The sequence below is a fragment of the Trichosurus vulpecula genome, chromosome 3 (assembly GCF_011100635.1).
Source record: "Trichosurus vulpecula isolate mTriVul1 chromosome 3, mTriVul1.pri, whole genome shotgun sequence".
Lineage (NCBI taxonomy): Eukaryota > Metazoa > Chordata > Mammalia > Diprotodontia > Phalangeridae > Trichosurus > Trichosurus vulpecula.
Window position 1 is genome coordinate 322,351,759 of NC_050575.1, and position 13,073 is coordinate 322,364,831.

At 37.8% G+C, this 13,073-nt stretch overlaps 1 protein-coding gene and 1 pseudogene across 1 annotated transcript in view; one reads left to right on the plus strand and one right to left on the minus strand.

Annotated features, from left to right (window-relative positions):
- Window positions 1-13,073, minus strand: part of ACTR2 (actin related protein 2) — a 61,854-nt gene that overhangs the window by 21,167 nt on the left and 27,614 nt on the right. The window contains exon 4 of the mRNA XM_036748529.1: window positions 11,706-11,778. Within this exon, the coding sequence (XP_036604424.1) occupies window positions 11,706-11,778 (73 nt within the window). The remainder of the gene's footprint in view (window positions 1-11,705; window positions 11,779-13,073) is intronic.
- On the plus strand, window positions 5,315-6,137 carry LOC118841127 (annotated as a pseudogene).

The following is a 13,073-nucleotide window of genomic DNA, read 5'->3' on the forward strand; positions in this document are numbered from 1 at the left end:
TGGGAAGGGGCAACTAGGTGGCACAGTGGATAGATTCCCCAGCCTGGAGTCAGGACGACTCTTCTTCCTGAGTTCAAATCTGGCCTCAGACACTTCCTAGCTGTGTAACCCAGGGCAAGTCACTTAGCCCTGTTTGCCTCAGTTTCCTCATCTATAAAATGAGCTGGAGAAAGAAATGGCAAACCACTCCAGTATCTTTGCCAAGAAAACCCCAAATGGCATCACAAAGAATTAGATATGACTGAAATGACTCAACAACAAAAATGTTTGGGAAGCAAGAGAGAACTAAGTAAATTAGCAAATTCATGTTCTTTTAAGGCAGCTAGGTAGTGTAGCGAGTAGAAAATCGGCCCTGGAGTCAGGAATACCTGAGTTCAAATTTGGCCTCAGACACTTGACACATTTACTAGCTGTGTGACCTTGGGCAAGTCACTCAACCCCAATTGCCCTGCCTTCCCCCTGCAAATAAATAAATAGATAGATAGATAAATAAAGATGATGATGATGATTCATTAACTTCAGTAAAAGTCTAGATTACAGTTGCCATTATATGAAGTCATCCTAAATCCTTTCTGTGAAATTTTAAAAGATCTTCATCCATATATGGATAAGCACCAAAGAAGGCAAGATATTATAAAAAAATTATTAGCCTTAAAATAAAAGTATATTAAGAATAAGAAATTTTAAAATGTTTTTAATGAAACATTTGATCCTTCCTTGCTTCATATATACATGATAATTTTAAGTAAAACATCTTTAGGGAACCATTTAGATTTATGTATTTTAAACAGCTTGGTTCTGTAATTATAATGACCAAAGTTTGGTCCAAAGGGAAAAAGGAGAAAAAGCACCAACTTCATTTTGTTGAAGAGGTGACGATATAAGAGTTTAGAATGTTGCATACGTTATCAGACGTAAGCAATGGGTTAATTGGTTCTCTTGGCTAACCTTAACAAATTTTTAAAAAATAGATGCTTGCTAGGGGAGAAGTCAGATCACCATTTATAAAGTGCTAACTATGTGTCAGGCACTGCGCTAAGCACCAGAAATACAAAAATAGGCAAAAAACAGTCCCTGCTCTCAGAGATATAACAGTCTAATAGGAAAGACAACATGTATAACCATGTACTATTATTATGATATATGCAGACTAAATTGGGGGTAATTTCAGAGGGAAGGCATGAAGATCAAGGGAGATTAGGAAAAGCTTCTTGAGGAAGGTGAAACTGTAGCTTAGACTGGAAGGAAAACTGGTAAACTGGGAGAGAGCCAATGAAAACATTCAGAGTCAGAGATAGAGATAGAGTGTCAAGTTCAAGGAACAGCAAGGATGCCAGTATTACTAGAGCACAGAGTAAATTGTAAGATTGAAGAATAAAATGTAAAAAGACTGAAAATGTAGGAAGCAACCAGGTTACGAAGAGCTATAAAAGCTAAACAGAGGATTTTATATTTTATCCTGGGGTTAATAAGGAGCCACTAATGGGGAGTTTATTGAAGATGGAGGAACAGGAATACGAGAAAAGGATAGATTGGAGTGGGAAGAGACTTGAGGCAGGAAGATCAACAAGGAGAATACTGCAGTAGTCCAGGGATGGGGTGATGAGGGCCAGTCTGGTAGCAATATAGAGAGGCAATACAAGAGAAGTTGCAAAGGTGGAAATAACAGGACTTGACAACTGCCAGGATATTGGGGGGGTGCGGGGGGAGAAGGGGAAGAAGAGAGGAAAAGTTGAAAGATGACATCTTGGCTGTCAGCCTGGGTAACTAGGAGGGTGGTAGTACCCTTGTCAGTAATAAGGAAGTTAGGAAGAGGAAAGGATTTGGGGAAAAAGACGAGTTCAGTTTCGGATATGTTGAACTTAAGATGTCTATGGGATATCCAGTTCTAGGTGTCTTATAGGCAGTTGGAGATGTAAGACTGAGAGGTCTGGAGAGGCTGGACAAATAAATCTGGAGAATCAGCTACACAGAGATGATAATGATGGTTAAGCTCAGGGGAGCTTATGTTAAAAAGTTAAAAAGAAGGAAGGACCAAGAACAGAGCCTTGGGGGACACCCATTGTGAGCTGGATGGAGATCCAGCAAAAATAACTGAGAAGGTGCAGTCTTACAAGTAGGAGAAACAGGGAAAGAGCAGTGCCAGAAAAGTCTAGAGAGAAGAGTTCCAAAGAGAAGAGGGTAATAATGTAAAAGGCTACAAAAGGTCAAGAAGAATGAGGATAAAGAAAAGGCCATTAGATTTGGCAATTAAGAGATCATTACTAACTTTGTAGAGAACAGTTTCAGCTGAATGAAAAAGTAGGAAGCCAGACTGTAGAGAGTTAAGAAGAAAGTGAGAGGAAAAGAAATGGAGGCATCTACTACAGACAGCCATCTTAAATAGTTGAGCTACAAAAAGGAGGAGAGAGATAGGAGATACACACACACACACACACACACACACACACACACACACACACACACACACACCCCTAGTGTGGACGGACAAATCAAGTGAGGGTTTTTTGAGAATGGGGAGACATAAGCATGTCTGTAGCTAGTAGACAGGAAGTAAGTGAAAATTATCAAAAAGGGATAATAGACGGGGCGACCTGCTGCAGAAGACAATACGGAAAAAAACCTTGTACATATAAAGGGTTTACCTTTGCAAAGAGAAAAGGCACCTCTTTATGTCAATCAGTGGTAATGGGGGAGATAATTGTAGACAGCATCTAAACGACATGAGATAAAGAACAAGCAAGAAGAGGGAGCTCTGTGATTGGCCTCAGTTTTTCCAGTGAAATAAAAGACAAACCAGGTCAGAGGGTAGAGTAAGGGGAGCTATGGGAGATTTGAGGAGGAATGAAAAGTTTTACAGCTCTGATGAATTGGATAGTGAATTGATTAGGGACAGATGTAAAAGGATTGATTGCCTTTTCATAAGATAAAGGGGCAAGGTACTCAGGATAAGATGACAATGTAGAGTATAACTGGTTCACCAAGGGACCAGATGGGGAATAGAAGGGAATATAACTAATGCAAGAATGATAGCCGAGGAAAGAACAGAGAAATGGCAGGATCATGGAGAGGACAACAGGGCTTGGAGTTTCAGAGTTTATGAACACATACGTGCAACATTTTTGAGTGACAGCAAAATCAAAGGTACTACCATCTCTGCATGTAGCTGTGATGGGATAGAGAAATGGGTCACAGGAAATAAGTAAGCTGCGGACCTGGGAGGTTAAAGTATTTGAGGGAGTATCAATATGTATGCTGAAGGCCCTCAGTATGAGGACAAGAGTTTGGGAAGAAGGGAAGACTGTGACCAGTCAACAAACTCACTGAAAGAGGAAGGAGTATACTAGAGGTCATTAGACAACAAGGATTGAACGATGGCGGTAGAGGGAGGGTGTGAAAGTAGCAATGAGAATTAAGGAATATTACAAGTCCTCCACCATGACCCATGAGTAAAAGTACAGTGCTGGAAAGGGTGGCCAAAGAAACTGTGTTACCAGGAAGAAGCCAGGTCTCAGCAAGTACAAGACAGGAAGAAAGGAAAAGATTTAAGATTAAAGACTTACCAATGGAATGGGCATTTCAGAAAGCACTGAAGAAGGGTTAGGTAGCTTCTATTGTAGGACAATGAGGAAGGGGGCAGGGAGAGGAGGTGACTGAGGACAAAAATATTAGGGAGATAGAGAATGAGATTTAAATAATAGCAACAGGGGTTTCAGAATCAGGAATGGAGCGGTATGACAGGGTGGAAGTATGTTAATCATTGAGGAGTGAGTTCAAGGAGGTCATTACTGTCCAAAGGGGTACAGCCTTGGGTGAAGCTCTTACATGGTATCAAGCAGATGTGTGGCTTGAAACTGGATGGAGATGTGGAAGAAAGTGCAAGATAACCCTGACAGAGCTGTAAGTAATAGAAGGGGGTGACTAGAGTGCAATGGAATGACTGTTCAGGAACAGAAATGAATATGACATAAAACTAAAAGCCATCAATAAATTTTAAAAAATAATAAATACTTTAAGAGTTCTTGAAAGAACCTGCCCTTACATCAAGGAATTTGTATCCCAGAAGTCTTTTCTGTCATGCAGTAGCTGACAATTTTTGATGTTAAATGACTGAGGGCATAGAGGAAATAATCTGCAACATCAAAAATCTAACACCAAAACTTAGATGTCAACTGGCTTTCTTCAAACACTAGTAGCTGAAGACTGTCTTTAATTTGAAATAAATAAGTCACAACTTAATTTCCAGTTAGCACAGAAATGCCCTAAATATATTTATGTGCCAACTGTAGGGACAGTTTTTAATAGGAGGAGCAATGCAAGCTTTCAAATACTGCTGCTGTCCTAGTTTCCTATTTTATGCTATATGAAAATAGGCATCATTATAAAAATTGTTATTTCTTCTTTTAATCATAACTGTATTATTAAATTTAATCCAAACATTTATTGAGTTCCACCTATATGCAAGATATTATATTGGATGCTGCAGACAAAAAAAACGGTAGGAAAAGACAAATAACCATAATATCAGACAAAATGAGTTAAGTAGGAAGGAGAGTCTATCAACAAGGATTAACTAATATTTAGTACTTACTACGGTCCAGGCACTGTATTAAGGACCGAGGATTCAATGAAAGGCAAGAACAATCCCTGTGTTCACAGAGCTCACAATGAGACAACATTCAAGTAACTGTACATACAAGACACATACATTACAAATGGAAGGGAATCTCAGAGGGAAGGTATTAGTAGGAGTAAGGGGGAGTGGCACAGAGTGGGAAGAGGCAGACACTGAGAAAGGCTTCTGCAGGAAGCCTTGCTGAGGCTTTAAGGTAGGATTTAAACTGAGTCTTCAAGGAAGCCAGGAGGCAGAGGTAGGAGAGCATTCTAATCATGGTGACAGTCAACAAAAAAGGCGTAGAGTCAGGAGACAGAGTGCTGTATGAACCAATAGAGAGAAGTGCAATGTTGATAGATTATAGAGTATGTGGAAGAGATTAAAGTGCAAGAAAACTGAAAAGGCAGGAAGCAGTGCAGGTTGTTAAAGGTCAAATGCCAAACGGGATTTTATATTTGATCCTAGAAGTAATAGAAGCTTCTGGAGTTTACTTCTTAGAAGGGTAACAAGATCAGAACTTTGCTTCTTAAGAAAATCACTTTGGAATTCAAATGGTAATTGGTGTGGGAACAGAGCAAGGAGGCCAGGGGGCCCTGAGAGCAGCCCCATAGCTGCAGCCAGCAAAGTCCTAGTCACCATCACACCAGTGACTGCCGCAGGCCCCAGTCACCATCACTGCAATAACGAGCAGCCCATATCATGGGAAGCAAAGGAGGCCCTGGTGACCTCCTATCTGCAGTGCCCGCTGACAGGGACAAGAAGATCATTGCAATGAAGGTTTTGGGAATAATAAAATGGTTCAATGTAAGAAATGGCCATGGTTTCATCAAGAGGAATGACACCAAGAAAGATGTATTTGTACGCCAGACTGCCACATAATGAATAATCCCAGGAAGTATCTTCACCATGTAGAAGATGGAGAGACTGTGGAGTTGGAAAGCTGGAGGAGAAAGAGTGTGGAGGCAGACAATGTCACAGGCCCTGGTGGTGTTTCAGTGCAGGCAATAAATATGCAGCCAACTGTAACAATTACACATCTTATTCACGTTGTAAGGGTCTCCCAAGGAACTACAAGAATAGTGAGAGTGGGGAGAAGAACAAGGGAGCAGATAGTGTTCCAGAAGACCAGCTCCGACAACATGCAGAGACCCTATAGGCACTGACCAGAGTATTCCAACCTTTCTGTGCAGGCAGAAGTAACAGAAGGTGCTGATGATCAGAATGCAGGAGAACAAGGTAGACCAGTGAGACAGAATATGTACTGGGGTTACAGATCATGATTCTGCAAGGCCCTCCTCATCAAAGCTAGCCTAGAGAGGAAAGTAATGAAGAAGACAAAGAGAAGCAAGGAGATGAGACCCAGGGTCAGCGGCCAATTTAATATCAGTACTGCTGTAATTTCAATTACTGGCACAGATTCCGAGAGAACCCTAAACCACAAGATGGCAAAGAGACAAAAGCAGCCAAACCACCAACTGAGTATACATCCATCCCAGAGTCTGAGAAGGGTGGTGAAAAGTAAATGCCAGCTTACCATCTCTACTATCATCTGGTTCAGATATAAGAAGAAAAAGAAAAATGAAATTCTAACAATAAGATTTGGAATGGATGGCCTAAATGCTTGCTTTTTGCTACTGACCAGATAATTATAACTCCCTGCATCATCTATGTAGCATGAGGTTTTTATTATTTTTACCTAAAGAGGTTTGTTTCGGGGAATAATATATTCTTTTAAAAACTGAGTTTGCGGGGCAGCTAGGTGGTGCAGTGAGTAGAGCACCGGCCCTGGAGTCAGGAGGACTTGAATTCAAATATGGCCTCAGACACTTGACACATGTACTAGTTGTGTGACCTTGGGCAAATCACTTAACCCCAATTGCCCTGCCCCTCCTCCCCCAAAAAAAACAAACCTGAGTTTTCTCAATACACCTTTAAAGGTTTTTAAATTGTTTTGTATCTGGTCAAGCTGAGATTTTTAAGAACCTCATTTTTGATTTGTAAAAAGTACACCTGATATTTTTCAAACCGTAAGCACCTCTTAATAAAGATTTTTAAATTAAAAAAAAAATCACTCTGGCCGTTGAATGGAGGAAGAATTGGAGTAGGGAGAAACCTGAAGGAAACCAATCAGAATCATAATTGTAATATATTGTATTATTGTAATAAAGCCTAAGCATGAAGTGATGAGGATCTAAACTAGGATGGTGGCCGTGTGAGTTAAGAGAATGTGAGGTATACAAGAGATGTGTGAAGGCAGAAAGGATAAGATTTGGCAGCAGACTGGATTATATGGACTAAATACGAGAGAAAAGGCTAGAATGACACTGGTGCTGTGAATCTGGGTGACCAGATGGTGGCATACTCATCAATAAAGTATGGAAGAGGAGAGGTAGGGGAAGGAAGAAAACGAGTTCTGCTTTGGATATGTTGAATTTGAGATGCCTATAGAACATCCAGTTTGAGATGCTCAAAAGGTAGTTGGTGGTATTTAATAGTTCAGTATAGAGATTACAGTTGGATATAAAGACGTGGGAATCCTCTATATAGAGATGATAAATGGACTCATCATGGGAGTTGATAAGATCACTAAGAAGATAAAAGGGCCCAGGACAGAGCTTTGGGGAACACCTGTCATTAGTGAGCATTACTGGATGAGAAGTGGTTAAGACAGATAGGGAGAGAACTAAGATAGAGTGGTCTCAAAAATTTAGGGTGCTAGAGAGCATAATATGCTGGAAAAGACAGATGACATGGGGTCAAAGGTGACTGTAGAGAGGTTTTCTCTGGTATGAAGGGCTACCTTTTTACATGAGACAGGGGTGAAAAAGGAGATAGTGAGAGAAATTATCTGAATGATGTGAAATGAGAAAAGGAAGAGACAGACCTCTCAACCAACGGCCTCAATTTTGTGGGGAGGGGGAAGGGGGAATGGAGGTGAGGAAAGGAAGCTTGCTACTGGAGACTTAAGAATAAAAGGCTTAGAATCGCTTGGTTGTCATCTTTGATTTTGCCTCCCTTGTTCCCCAAAACCAACTGTCTCCAAGTCTGTCTCTCACGTGTCTTTGCTTTTCCATTTTTATCACTTTAAATTCAGGTCCTTACATCTGCATACTTGGCCCCCAAATTCCAGATGTCACCTTTCCTTTCTCCTTCTCCCCCTGTAAACCGTGCCACATTTAAATAATTTGATGACTGTGAATACTCACTTTTCCACTGGTAGAGATCACAGCTCTCCACACCTTTCATCCTGTCCAATTTTCAGGCTACATTCTTCTCCCTAAATTATCATTTCTCTATTTGAAAACTTTCAACAGCTTCCACTGCATATAGGACAAAATCAAACTCTTTCTGCACTTAATCTAAAGTCATGGTTTAACTCCAATGTATTTTTCCAATCTTATTATTAAGGGGTACTTAATAATGCCCTCCCAACAAGCCTTGCTCCACTCTTACTTCTACATTTTTGCTCTTGCCATTGCATCACTCACTTTTCCCTTTTCCTATCCAAATACAAACCACATTTCTAAGCCCAGATCTAGGCATACATCTTTTGAAGTAAGCCTTCTCTAGTATTCCAGTTTCTTCTTCAGAACTCTTACAGCCGTCATTAATTGCATCACCTTTCCACATTTAATATTATATTACATTATACTGTTATGTAGCTTCACATCTGGTCTCCTTGACTAGGAGGTTAATTCCTTAAGGGCAAAACACAGTGTTGCTCTGTATCCTCTCCACAGCCCCTTAGTAAATACTGAACCACGGAATATGATCTGAAAATAACCCTAGAGATCTAGTGAAATTTTACAGAGAAAGAAGTAAGGGCTTAGAAAGATTATTTGTCCAAGATCATAAAGGTAGCAGGTTCTCCTTAGCCCAGAACTTTTTTCATTGCTAAATTAATGAATCTGACCACATACTATTTCCAAGTTCACCCAACAATATGTTTTTATAAGACAGCTACCCACATTAAAAGGTATTATCTATCACCATGAAGCAGAAGAATATCACTTCCTGGAACTGAAATGACAGTCATCATTGGCCTTTATACTAAAATTTGTTGGTATTATTAAACTTTCTTTCTTAAGATTAAATTTTTCAAAAGTATTATTAAAAATAACTAATGATATCCAACTAGAGGAAAATAAAGTTATGAACACTGGAAATTAAAAAAAAACCTGAGGTTTTTATTCAAAGATGATATTCACAATATTAAAAATTTTCAAAATTCTTTTAATAGACACTGGCTTATAGCTATAAATTGAATGTTCACATTCATTCTTTTCTACCTGGAGAGAGAAAAAAGTCTAGGTAGGAAAAAATCTTTTAAAAAATAATCAGAATGAATCTTAAGAATTTGAAGGAAAATCAGAAGCCTAAACTCAACCTGAGGTATAATTCTCTTTTAGTGAAGGACCTCCTCTCTCCTCTGCAAATAATGGGGGACTCACTATTCCACAGAAATATGCTATTCCATTTTTCAACACTTTAGTAACTAAACTGGATTGCCTGAGATTAAAACTGGAAGGAGCCTTAGAAGTCATCACGTCCAACTCAATCATTTATAGATGAGGAAACTAAGGCTCAAAGAGGTTAAGTGACTTGTTTAGGGTCACATGGCCAATAAATGTCTGAGGCAGATTCAAACTCAGGTCGTCTTCCTGACAGTAAGTCCAGCACTCTATCCACTAAATCAGGTCCTAGTTTTGTCCTATGAGCCAAAAAGAAAGTCATCTCATTCCACATGACAGCCCTTCGGAAACTTTAAGGTGATAATCATGGTTTCCTCTTCTTCAGGCTAATATTCTAAGTTCTTTCAACCAATCCATGCAAGTAGTTTTCATTCCCTTTGACATTCTGGTCACCCTTAACTGGACCAACATATCTATTTCCTTCCTTCGACATGGCACCCAGAACGGGCCACAATAGTTCAAATGTGACTGGATCAATGCATAGTACAGTGGAACTAAAAAGTCCTTGTTCTGGACACTATACGTTTTTTAATTAACTAAGCTTAATTTCAAATTCGTTTTTTCGACCGCCATGTAACACTGATGATTTATACTGCACTAGCAGTCCATCATAAATACCAGTCTTCTTTATCTTAATTTTTAGGCATCTTTCTCCCAACCTTTGCTTACATAACTGATTTCTTTAAATTCAAGTCTAAGATTTCACAATTATCCCTACTGAATGTCACTTTAATATTAAGTTCATTGTTCTAGATTGTTAAGACATTTCTGGATTTGAATTCTATTCCTGAAAAATTCTTTATTTTAAAAGTCAGATTTAAAAAATCAATTTTAATAAAGCAATTGCAAAGTACAATGTCATTTACAAATGGAGCATATCAGAGACCTCTCCATTCACAGATAATTCTTTTATTTCAACTTGATATAGGAAATCCTCTAGGACAGTGGCAAATACCTTTGGTGCCCTGATATATGCCTAATATTATAATAATCAGTCGGTTAAGCAAAGTTTTTTGTTACACCTTTCAATCTCGTATGGTTCTTGTTTTATTCTGACAAATGCATGTGGGATACCTTATTAAGAAAACTTTAGTATTTTCTTCTACCAAACTAAAAGCTTGATTTAAAACAAATGAAACAAAAAAACAAACAAAAAAAACCCCACAAATAGCAATTGCCATGAAATCTTATATTCTCTATACAGGCAACCATTTGACTGAAAACATGTATTCTAATATAAAATACAATTTGTAAAAAAGCCTTTTATTGACCCCCCAGTTACTCCTGGAAATAAAAACTCATTAAAAAAAACACACCCAATATTCTTTTAGTGGTGATATATTGCTATAAACCATGGAACACCATAGTTTCTAGAAGATCACTCAAAAGGCAAAAGATAAGTATCTGTCTATATCCTTATCACTTGTTACGGTGCCTGGTACAAAGTAATCACTTAATAAGTACATTTTCATTCATTCATTCATAGTGATCTTGAGTTCTAAAACCATGGTCATGATGTTAATGAAACACACTAACGACCATGAATTGCACAAAAGAAGCTATGTAAAGAGACACATCAGAGAGATGTATGCTGGACAGCCTGTGTGCTCCTTTGTATTTAAATAATGTCAAAAGACTTAAAGAAAGACTTTTAGTATGTGGGATGAGTCCCCTGAGGAAGATTTATGCAGAAGATGTTGTATTCCCATGTATTCAAGTGGCAATTGTAGAAGACATTCAAATTAATTAAAATCAAGTACTCATTGACTTATCTCCACAATAATGTTTTTCATTTCTCTAAGAAAACAATATTTTTCAATATACTTTAAAATTTGCTTAAACCCTCTAAAGCAAGTATTTGTGTATTTATGTGCACAGCAGCAAACCAAATAGTTTAAAAATTCTACTATATTTAATTTATCATGCCTAGCGGTTGATTTAATTAAGATCTTTCATGTTTCAGTAGATGACTATCACAAAATTTGTATTTTAAAAAAGTTTCAGGTATGTAAACAACCAAGGCAGAAAAGAACACTAGCAAGTATTTAAAAGTGCTTGTTGTCCAAAACACCAAGAGCAGAAATACTACAGTAGGTACAATCTTTGGTTTATTCAAATCAGTATTATATGTTCAAAACACATCTCTAAATGTTAAATATCTATTACAAACTATTCTAATTTTTCCTTTTCAGTTCACTATAAAATTACCATCCATGATCATATAAACCCTTGCTGTACCCTACATTTCTACTTGTGCTACTTCTTAAGGTAAGAAATTCTGTACGCTCATTGCCTGTAGTATCATAATTTCAGGATAAATATAAAGAAAGTAAGACTAGCCTAAAAAAGTGTTTCCTTGGTTCAGCAGTATTTAATAAGTAGGTTTGTATTTATCTAAACCAGATCTTTTATTATTTAATAAAAGGTAATTTGAGGAATTCAAAGTCTACAATAGACTAATTTTCCCAAATTATTTCAGAGATTTAAAATTTACAGTACTGAAAAAAAACTTAGAGCATACACAACAGATGACATAGTTGAAAAAAATGCATTTTCCTTGAATTAGCTGACATACAGTTGAATAATTAAGAAATAGTTCCCTGATAAGTTTTACCTACCTTGAGCATACAAAGTAAGAACAGCCTGGATGGCTACATATACACCAGAAAACTGGTAAGTCTCAAACATGACCTAAAAGAAATTAAAAGTATCCATGACTACAAGAAAAACCTTAGAAAGTTAGTCAACCTTCATTATGTATTATTCGTTTACTAATTAGTTCTCTCTTAATAAACATTACAGAAAACCAATGCTATGTAATTCGGCCCACATTCAACATGAGTCTTGCTTTTCCAGCTCTAATTGGTTCATGCTCTCACTACTTCAGTCACATATTCCCCTAGTTTGATAATAGTTTTGTGAAACTCACTGAATGTTACAACCAATTTAACAAAATAATACAAACAAAAGATTCTGAGCATTTCAGTTATTTAGCAATTATAATGAAATGAAAGACTTCTACATAAGAATAAGACTACCTTAATCAGTGCTTTCTGTGGGAAATAAATTTCAATTCAAATTATGGAACACCAGAGAAGCTCATCGTTTTGTATGGGGATAGTAATTTAGAAAAGAAAAAATGATATCATGAGAAGACAAAGAACTAAAACTATATATAGTTAACTACTGAGAGTGGGCAAAAATTAGAACTTCCTTGCTATGGAACATTCCAGCTAGGTTATGACACTCTGCCCACCCATCTTAACAAATGCCAGTTGGGTAGCCAATGGGAAATGGACTGCTTTGAGCGGGCGAATTTTCTTATACCTTGGCTGGATCAGACTTGTGACTCCTGGGTCACAGGGAACCTGTGACTTTCAAAGGCCTCAAATCTAATCCAAGGGGGGACACTATTCACGGTTTTTGATTATGCATACTATTATTCCCCATGAATTAAAAAAAAAGAGTTGAGAAAATTCTATACTTTTAAGTTTAAAAAGGCAATCAGAGTTAAGTGACTTGCCCAGCATCACACAGCTGTAAGTGTCTGAGGACTCATTTGAAATCAGGTCCTACTGACTCCAGCCAGCCAGAGCTGGTGCTCTATCCACTGCACCACCTGGCTGCTCCTCTATCATCCTCTTTTTAAGAAAAGGCAAGCTACATGACTTGCCATCCTGAAAGTTTTCTGTCTCTTGCACTGAGTCAAGTTATCAATTCCTACTATTATTAGTAAGATCACTAAAGTTTTTTGTTGTAGTAAAAATACCTTCCATAAGCCTCAGTTTTCTTATCTGTAAAAGGAGAATACTTATACCACCTACACGTCACAGGGTTGCGAAGAAGGCGGTCTGCAAACCTCAAAATGAGCTTATTATTATTGCTCGTTATTATTAATAGGACGATTCTGTGGGTGAGTTTAAAATCGGACATTGTCAGTTATAGATAAATTTACACTCAAATGCACAGAACCCCAAAACTAAAAT